The sequence below is a fragment of the Mauremys reevesii genome, linkage group 2, assembly GCF_016161935.1.
Source record: "Mauremys reevesii isolate NIE-2019 linkage group 2, ASM1616193v1, whole genome shotgun sequence".
NCBI classification, from domain to species: Eukaryota; Metazoa; Chordata; order Testudines; family Geoemydidae; genus Mauremys; species Mauremys reevesii.
Genome location: NC_052624.1, coordinates 269,622,102 through 269,631,499, shown reverse-complemented (window position 1 = coordinate 269,631,499; position 9,398 = coordinate 269,622,102). Strand labels below are relative to the sequence as shown.

The 9,398-nt window shown below is 49.6% G+C and overlaps 2 protein-coding genes across 8 annotated transcripts in view; one reads left to right on the top strand and one right to left on the bottom strand.

The window, feature by feature from the left end:
* Positions 1 to 643: 643 nt before the first annotated feature.
* Positions 644 to 4,290, bottom strand: LOC120396412 (elongation factor 1-alpha-like). Of its 2 annotated transcripts, XM_039521238.1 has the most exons (7): positions 4,101 to 4,290; positions 3,783 to 3,962; positions 3,097 to 3,393; positions 2,614 to 2,764; positions 2,031 to 2,287; positions 1,422 to 1,656; positions 644 to 980 (listed from the first exon to the last, which is right to left on the bottom strand). In XM_039521238.1, the coding sequence occupies exons 1-7, from the start codon at positions 4,260 to 4,262 to the stop codon at positions 862 to 864; spliced, it is 1,401 nt and encodes a 466-aa protein (XP_039377172.1). In that variant the 5' UTR covers positions 4,263 to 4,290; the 3' UTR covers positions 644 to 861. The 2 variants fall into 2 exon arrangements, with proteins under 2 accessions (XP_039377172.1, XP_039377173.1); XM_039521239.1 differs by lacking the exon at positions 3,097 to 3,393.
* A 4,342-nt stretch (positions 4,291 to 8,632) lies between these two features.
* The window catches only part of CYRIB (CYFIP related Rac1 interactor B), a 140,662-nt gene continuing 139,896 nt past the window's right edge, over positions 8,633 to 9,398 (top strand). For 2 of the 6 annotated variants that reach the window (XM_039522339.1, XM_039522337.1), the window contains exon 1: positions 9,174 to 9,352. Coding sequence is in view for 2 of the 6 variants with exons in the window: in XM_039522335.1 (XP_039378269.1) it covers positions 9,053 to 9,122 (70 nt within the window). In the remaining 4 variants the exon portion in view is untranslated. Of the gene's footprint in view, positions 8,653 to 8,700; positions 8,741 to 8,886; positions 9,123 to 9,171; positions 9,353 to 9,398 lie in introns of those variants that run through there. The other 4 variants (XM_039522338.1, XM_039522336.1, XM_039522335.1 and 1 more) reach the window with 4 other exon arrangements.

The window sequence follows — 9,398 nt, the reverse complement described above, 5'->3', positions numbered from 1 at the left end:
GTGGACCTGTAGGTTCTAAAGTTTCACATTGCATTCAAAAATAAGTTTTGTTTTTTACATACTTCTACATTTGCAAGTTCAACTTTCATGATCAAGAGATTGCACTACAGTACTTGTATCTTTCTTACAGTGAAAGTATTTAATTAAAAATTATGAAGCAAGCACTGTACACTTTATTCTGTGTTGTAATTGAGATCAATACATTTGAAAATTTATAAAATCCAAAATATTTAATAAGTTGTATTATTGTTTAGCAGTGCAATTAATCAGTCACCTGACAGCCCTAGTTTAAATCTAATCCTACCTCCCTTTTCATCTAGTGAAAGATTACATGGCTGTTCATGGAAGCACTAACCACTAGAATCACATCCTGGTTCTTGCTACTGCTTCCCCCACAAGTAGACGCGTGCTTGATTCTTGAGTTACAAGCCCTTTACATAGAAGCTCCCAGAGGTTCATACTGGCTTGCTGGAGTGTTCTAAAGTAGTTGAGGCTCCTGAAGCTGTGGTCACCTGTCAAGCCTACTTGCATAGATTCACGTGGTCATTTGAAGTGGCCCAGCTGTGAAGCCTTTGTGGTCTCCACAGCTGGAGAGTGGAGACATTTTTCCTAGAAGCTTAAAATAAGGAAGGCAGCACCAAGCTGTGTCTCTCAAATGATCTCTTTATTAAAGAAGATGCAGGCCTCTGAGATGAAGAGGCTTTTAATGTTCAGATAATGTTGCTGGCTCTGAACCAACCATAAAACAATCATCCCAATTTGGAGTTAAGCAAAACAAAAGTCCATCTCAAATTAACCTTATTACATTAAAGGCATCTTTCAATTAAATTGGCTTTAAACAAAAAAAGGAAAAAACCCATTTCACTTAATAAGCAGAGCTTTCTGCGCCTGTTTTCTCGTGACACCCGCAGGCTTCTTTTCCACAGATTTGATGACTCCAACAGCAACAGTCTGCTTCAAGTCCCGAGCTGCAAAGCGACCTGAAAAGAAGTTAAATATTTTAGTTGCCTTTCAAACCAAGAAGGCGGCGGCACTACTGCTTATATTCATGCAGTCACTTTGTACTTCCTCCAGCCCCTACTCTTGTCTGTCATCTTATGAGGTTTAAGCTCTTTGGGGCAGGGACCATCTTTGTTCTGTGTTTGTACAGCATTAACCAATGGGGGCCTGGTCCATGACTGACTCAAGCAGTTCAGACTGCTAGGCCACCTTCAGTGCAGTAACAGTCTGTTTATTTAGGTTGTTTAGCTGAAGTTTACAGTCAGCTTCTGCTTCCCTGCCCAGTCCATCAAGATACACAAGACCATGATAAACAGACAATGGAAATGGAAGCTCCTAGGGTTTAGCTAAGGTGACTCCTCACATCTCATGTATGTGATTAGTAGCAAATAGGTAGAGCTGACTTGACTTCAGATACTTGCCTAAAGGGGGATAGTCAAAAAACCGCTCCACACACAGAGGCTTCTTAGGTACAAGTCTGATGGTAGCAGAGTCTCCAGACTTCAGCACGGAGGGATTGTCCTCCAGCTTCTCCCCAGATCGACGGTCAATCTTCTCAAAGAGCTCAGCAAACTGGCAGGTGACATGAGCAGTGTGACAGTCTACCACTGGGGAGTAGCCAGCCTTGATAAAGCCAGGATGATTCAGGATGATAACCTAGGATCAAAGGAGGGGTTTGTTCCAGGAAAAACAGATCTGTGCTTTAGGGGTTCCCCAACCATCTCATTGCTTTTTTAAATGCCCAGACCTTTATGGAGAGCAGTGCCCCCAAATTTGGGCAGCAGATACTGCTAGAAGCTGCCTAAGCCAACAGACACCAGCACTGGGGAGGAGTGTCTGTAGCAATTACTATATTCTGCAGAGTCCAGTCTGACTGACTCTCCCAACCTTCTCCCCACACCTATTCCAAACCTCCCAGTGGTGCTACCAGAGGTCACACCCCCTCAAGAACTGTGGCCTCCCTGCTGCAAACACATGAAGAGCCAACACCCTATGAACCGTGTAAGCCCCATAGAAGCAAGTCTCTGCACCTGAGCAGTGAAGTGGGCTGCTGCTGCTGGGGGGTCACTCCTGGAGTTGCCAGCTACATGGCCCCGTCTCAGGTTCTTGACTGCAATGTTCTTTATGTTGAAGCCCACATTGTAACCAGGAAAAGCCACCTGCAGTGGCTCATGGTGCATTTCAATGGTTCTGACCTCTGCCGAGAGGTTTGCAGGGGCAAAGGAGATGTTCATGCCCGGCTTGAGAATGCCTGTCTCTATCTTCCCCACTGGTACAGTGCCAATTCCTAGGAGGAGACAGGGGAAGAGTAAGTCAGAGCTGACTGTGGAAAGCCCATAACCAGCACAGCAAGCAGACCAGTTAGTTTGAGGGAGGGTGGAGTAGCCTGGCAAGGATGATGGAGGGAGAGTCCCCTCACAAGTGTTTCCTTCATGAAATTGAGCCTTCACTAGCCAAGGCCAGAATAGCAAAGAGACCTGCACCCAGTATGCTTTATGTAGGATTTGGGCCCTGCCCCCAGAGGACCTGTCAATCATCTCAGAGACCCCCCCCCCATACAGAACCCAACAGTAGATCAGCATATCCCAGGGTCCCATGCCTGCCTGGACTGACCTCCGATCTTGTAGACGTCCTGCAGAGGCACCCTCAGGGGTTTGTTACTGGGCCGCACAGGAGGCAGGAGAGAATCTAGCGCTTCCAGGAGTGTCTGCCCCTTCCCAAAGCCTTCCTTCCGTTTGACCTTCCAGCCTTTGAACCACGGCATCTGCAGGGGGAAGCCAAGGAGATGCTTCGCAGTCTCCGGCTACAGGAAATGCAGCCTGGGGCTGGGACCTGAGGTCTGGCTGTTACCCCTGGACTCACCCTAAAGGGTGCCCGTAGGCCTGTCCCTTCCCCACATGGCTGCAGCACTCAGCACTTGGCCTTACCATCAACACCGCCAACTGCGTGGCCCATCTCCTTCCCTCCTACCCACTGGGCATGGCAGAGGGCCCAGAGCTCTGCTGGAAGGGAGCAGCCCCTGCGGAACTGAGCTCCACATGGCTCCCTCCCACCGGCAGCTGCCCTGAGCTCCCCCTGCCCGGATGGATCCCCCACCTTGGCGCTGGGCAGGGTGACGTTCTCGCCGGCCCAGCCGGACACCGGCACGCAGGGCACCGCGGCGGGGCTGTAGCCGATCCTGCGCAGGTAGAGGCTGACGCCCCGCACCACCTCCTCGAAGCGCCGCTGGCTGTAGGGCGGCTCGGTCAGGTCCATCTTGTTGACGCAGAGCAGCAGCTGCTTGACGCCCAGGGTATAGGCCAGCAGGGCGTGCTCGCGGGTCTGCCCCTGCCGGGACACGCCGGCCTCGAACTCCCCGGGCGCGGCCGAGACCATCAGCACCGCGGCGTCCGCCTAGGGCAGAGAGGGGTCGTGTGAGGGTGGGGGCCGCTCCGTGCGCCCGGCGGGGCTGGAACCCGCCCAGCCCCTGTAACACCGCCCCCAGCTCAGCCCGGGGCAGGATCGGGGCCGCTCCGTGCGCCCGGCGGGGCTGCAACCCGGGCGCCCAGCCCCCTCTAACGCCGCCCCCAGCTCAGCCCGGGGCAGGATCGGGGCCGCTCCGTGCGCCCACGGGGCTGCAACCCGCCCAGCTCGGGGCAGGATCGGGGCGCCCGGCGGGGCTGCAGCCCGCCCAGTCCCTGTAACACCGCCCCCAGCTCAGCCCGGGGCAGGATGGGGCCGCTCCACAGCCGGGGGCACCGGCCGTACCGCCCCCGGGCGAGGGAGGGCCCCGGCCCCGCTACCTGGGAGGTGCCGGTCAGCATGTTCTTGATGAAGTCGCGGTGGCCCGGCGCGTCGATGATGGTGATGGAGAAGCGGCGCGTGTGGAACTTCCACAGCGAGATGTCGATGGTGATGCCCCGCTCCCGCTCCGCCTTCAGCTTGTCCAGCACCCAGGCGAACTTGAAGGAGCCTTTCCCCACCTGCGGGGCGAGCAGCGCGGCGCGGCGGTCAGGGCGCGTGGGGACGGCTCAGCCCCCGGGCCTGCAGCCGCGCCGCTAGGGGCCGTCTGCCCCGGGGAAGGGCGACCCCGCAATGGGGCCGGAAGGGGGCGAGTGTACCTGGCTAGCCGCGGCCTCCAGCTTCTCCAGCAGCCGGGGCTCCAGCCCCCCGCACTGGTAGATGAGGTGGCCGGTGGTGGTGGATTTACCCGAGTCCACGTGGCCGATGATCACGATGTTCATGTGGGTCTTGCGAACCGGCTCCGACTCCGGCTCCCCCATCCTGCCGGGATCGCTGGAGGCGCTTCTGCCGCCGGCTCCGCCTTTATAGGGCGCGCTGATGGGCGCGGGCCCGCACCTGATGGGCCAGGCCGCTCCCCTCAGGGACTCGGCAGCGTTTCAGGCACCGCTGGGCTCTCAGGCCCCTCTGACGGCCTGTGTTGTGCTGGTGCCTCTGCCCAGAGAGCAGCTGCCCGCCACGGCGCAAGGCTCGTGTCCCCGTGTTGGGCCAGTGCTCCGGAGCGAGCATGTACCTGGAAAGTTGCAGCTCAAACCCCGCCACGCTGGCCCCAGGTAATAGCGGCCCTTGGCTTTGTTCCCAAAGAGAATAACTGGGTCTTCTTCTCACAGGTAACTTCACTGGGGACTTTTCCAGGTTATGTGAGTCTCCCTCCCCCATGATCACTGGCTGTTCCTACTGTCCTCCCAGAGACTTTAGGGCCTGAAGCGATGGACCATCATGATGATCTAGTCCATGGGTTCAGAAGTGGGGTGCCCAGTCTTCAGTTATTCACTCTCATTTAAGGTTTTGCGTGCCGGTAATACATTGTAACGTTTTTAGAAGGTCTCTTTCTATAAGTCGATAAGATATAACTAAACTATTGTTGTATGTAAAGTAAATAAGGTTTTAACACACTGAAGAAGTTTCATTTAAAATTAAATTAAAATGCAGAGCCCCCCAGACCGGTGGCCAGGACCCAGGCAGTGGGAGTGCCACTGAAAATCAGCTTGTGTGCCGCCTTCGGCACGTGTGCCATAGGTTGCCTACCCCTGATCTAGTCTGACCTCCTGACATCTATAGATGTCATCATTATAATTAACTAAAAGAAATTGAATCTTCCAAAGCCCACCTGTCGTCTATAGGCTGCCAGTAGTTGATTTTCAGTCAGAGGGGGCTAGAATTTCAGGGAAAGTCAGACTCCGCCTTGGGTATTTGCTAGAGTACTCTCTTCGCTATAACCATATTAAGGCACTGCCAATGTGTTCTTTCTGGTATTAAAGTGACATTATAATTTCAGCCCAACATTTACATGTTTTAAAAATCATGGAGCCCAGTTCCTGGGATATTTTTACCCTTTTAATAAAGATGGTTTGTCACTGGATTTCAACAGTCCCCTGCAGTGTTTGCCACTAATCACAGATGCAGTGTGCTAATGCATAGACCTAGAAGATAAACACAACAAAGGTCTTGTTCCTACCCTTGGGTGTCAGTGGGCCCTAGAGTGGAGATACGGGTCTGTCGGCATGGAACTGATTGCAGAATCAGGGCCTAAAGAACAACAGACTCCAATATTCTCATTTTCCAAACTGGAGACAATGAAAGTCCAATATGAAATAAAGAGCATACGAGATGGGATGTAGACTAGATTGGAAAAAATATTGTAATGTTAAAGCTCTAACATGAGTAAGGGGTTTCTTAAAATGTCATTTTAGCATGACAGTGTCTTTCTTACACATTTTACATACAATCTACTGCTAATATTTATATAGATTGCCGGCTCTTTGGGGCAGGGATCCTATGTTTGTTCTGTGTTGTACAGCACCTAGCACAAGGCGGTCCTGGTCCATGATTAGGGCTCCTGGCTGCTACCGTAATGCGAATGATATCAAAGTAATATAACTGAGTAAACTATGGAAGCATCAGGTACAGTCCTTTCACCTTAGTCTCTTTAATTGTCATAGCCAAGGTACTGATACTGCAAGCTGCTCATGTAGCAGGATAGTCCAGTGGATAGGGCACAGTGCTAGAACTTGGAAGACAGGTTCAATTCCCTCTATTGTGACAGTAAACAAGATTTTCAAAGCTATTTATGTCCTTAATTGGCATTGCAATCCATGGGAGTGAGGTTCCTTTGCAAATCTAAGCCTTAGCTTCTCTGTCTCAGGTCCCATCTGTAAAATTGGAATAATATTTCTTCCTTACTTCACAGAGGAGTTGTGAGAATAAGTCCATTCATGATTATGAGCTCAGATACTATGATGAAAGGGGCCATATAGGAATGATACACGGGCAGTTTGCAAGTGTGGAAAAGTATTTACTATGAACCTTAGCCTCTGATGCTGATACTGGCAACTGCAGAACCCCACTGAAGTCAGTGGAGATCTACAAGGGCTGTACCTATTGCAGGATCAGAGCCCATGTAACTTATCCTTATTACAGGCAGCACTGGTAGTAACATTTATAGGTAAGGTTCCTTAACACTTTCCTTAGAAGACCCTGTTTTCACTTGTACATAGCTTTGCCAAACTTTAACTGTTTGGGCTGAAATTTTCCATCCCAGATATCTGCCTCAGATTGAACTGTTTTTGGAAAGTTTCAGCAAAATGGTCAGAGAAGATTAGGGAAAAATGTGGCCTTATCCATGTTAAAAAAAATTATTGCATAATTTATATAGCACCAGGTGTGTGCAGGGCACTTTACAGACTTGTAAGAGGACAGCACTGTACCTCAAAGGCTTTACAAACTAGGTATTACTTATAGCTGCTGTTTTTGTTCATATATTGTTAATACTTCTTAAAAATCTCTTTAAATGACTTGAAACCAACTCCCAGTGAACATAGTGTTTCTAACCACACATTCCTGTCTCTGTAAGCCTGTTCTGCTCTCACAGGATTGGTTATGTCCTCCTGTGTCTTGTCTTATATGAAGTTGCATCAGGGTTTGCTAGATCAAGGCCTAACATTGTAAACTCTTCAGAGCAGGGATTGTCTATTAGCATATGTGTGTGCTCTGCCTAGCACAATAGAGCCCCAATCCTGATCAAGGCCTCTGAGTGTTGTTGTAGTATAATTAAGAAACTGGCATCAGAATAAGATGCTGGGGTCTGACGTCACTGTTCTTGGCTGGGCAGTGGCATGGGGAGAAAGTACCATGAAGTTCTTAACTACCATAGACAGATAGGACCTTGGTTTTATTTTGAATGCAGAAAAGAATATCCAACATGTCCTGCAAACCCTGAACTTTAAACACAGGAGTGGTCCCACTGAAGTCAAGGGAAATACTCATGTACCTACAATTAAGCATAAGTGTTTGCAGAATTGAGAAATATTTTGATGGAAGGTTGTTTCTTTGTTGTTCCCACAATGCTACGGTTTTATGATCTTTTGTCTGCTACAATGAATTAACAAACTGAGGGCCTGATTCTGCCGCACATACTCTCAAGGAGTCATCTGTGGCTCCCATTTGTATCAGTGGGACTATTTAAGGAGCAAAGTGCAGCTCCACGAGGAAGAGTGACATGATTGAATTCTCCTGGATTTCTAGAGTTCTGTGCGATCCTGGTTACCTCAGCCATTGTGCTGGAGGACACAAGCTGTACAGAGCTACCCTGACTTCTGCTGCCAGAAGAGAGAGGAAAAGCCAGAGGGGATGTTAATATTTCTTTAATAGAAAAGCTTTCATGAGGGTATAATAAATGAGAAGAAAAACTAAAACTGCAGGCTGCAGTTGATAGTGTCTCGATTGGTGACTGCCTGTATGCAAGCACTAACCCCTGTGTGTTGGTGTGTCTATCACACAATCCTTCCTTTTCAGTTGTGCTTTCACTGATAGCATTTACTTATACCAGTCCTGTACTCTGGCTTGGTGCTAAGGCAGTAATACTCAAGCATGCCAAAAAGACTTGACGTTTATAGCTTGAGCCCTGTGAACAGCAAAACCAGCCAATTGAGTCTCTAATGCTGCTCTGTAAAGCCAGCACTAAACCTCTGATTGCCTTCTGCTCTGATCCTGCAAAGACTTACACATGGCACAAATGTAATACAGGTGAGGAATACCATTGAGTTCAATCTCTGGCTCAGCAGCTGATCCCGATTCAGTAAATACTTAAGCGAATGCTTCTGTTTAGGCATGAGTTTAAGTACCATTGCTTTCAGTGGGATTTAAGCACATTTAAAGTTGAGCACAAACTTAAGTGTTTTGTTTAATAGAGATGAACTTAATCACATGCTTAAGGGCTCTCCTAAATGGGAGCCCATTTCCATAACATTAGCTGTGCACTTAAGAGTCTGAAAGGTGGGGTTTATTTCAACCCCGTTCTGCTCACTGGGTATTAACTCCTGCACGCATGTCTGCATGTAGCTTGACAGGTGATGAGAGGAGTTGGAATCCATGACAGGCAATGCTACTATTTCATTACACGTATGACTTGGTGGTCCCATAACCATTCACAAGAACCACCTTCCAGGGATGCCTAGAGCCTCATTTTCAGATCTGCTAAACACTCTCATTTGGCTTATTTTTCCTCTCACTGTAATGTAAACCAGGAGCAATACCATTGAAGTTAATGGATTAGGCCAATGTAAGTGAGAAGAGAATCAGGCTCGTTGGCTTCAGGTGGAGCTGTGGGTGCTCAGCAGCTGTGAAAATCAGACCCTCAGTGGGTGCATTCAGGTGAGTGGGGGAAAAAAATCAGAGTCTAGCTGCAGTGTGGGTTATTCTTCCGTCTGAGAAACAATGAATGGACTTTACTATCACCCATGTGAGTGTACTTGTAGTATCACTACAGGTGAAATAAATCCAGCATTAAACAAATGCTTTCTACTGCACTTCTCACCTGGAGATCTGGTAGTGCTTTACCAATACTAAACCTCACCGCACCCTCCTGCAAGGTGCTCAGTGCTAGTCAACTCCCAGTGGCAGTTAGGGTGCTTTGTATTTCCAGGAGTTGCTCAGCAGCTTGCAGGAGCAAATCCTTAGCGTGATAGGTCACCACCGTGAGCGCTCCCCGCTTTTTGAGCTGTGTGTGAGGGGGGGATCTCTGCTTCCACACGGCACATGCACCGACCAGCTCATGCGCATCCCTGCAGGGTTTGTAAAGAATCTGCCTTTTCTGACCGGCAGGGCAGTTGAGCTTTTCAAAGGTAAACAGGGTTTCCTCTTCCTCCCCCGTGTGTCTCTTCCTTTTATAGTTATTTTTCATGCTGCCGCTGCCTCTTTGCAAACCTGTGGCAGTGACGTTGAAACTGACCAACCCGGAAGCCTGGGCTGTAGCCTATTACTGGTGCAGAAACCAGCGGTTCCTTTGGCATTTGGCGGCAGCTGCTGCCTCTTCCAGCGGCTACTTCGCTTCTTGCTCCGCTCCCGGCGCAAGGTACCGTGACCTTATTTTATTCAGTGCGATCCGCTTGATTTCCTCG

Bases quoted from the DNA above. Each gene is read 5' to 3' on its own strand.
- LOC120396412 (XM_039521238.1), bottom strand. From the start codon at position 4,262: ATGGGGGAGCCGGAGTCGGAGCCGGTTCGCAAGACCCACATGAACATC. The intron at 3,394-3,782 runs GTAGCGGGGCCG...TCTCTGCCCTAG, and splicing joins TGCTGACCGGCACCTCCCAG to GCGGACGCCGCGGTGCTGAT. The intron at 1,657-2,030 runs GTGCAGAGACTT...CTTTGATCCTAG, and splicing joins CAGCCCACTTCACTGCTCAG to GTTATCATCCTGAATCATCC.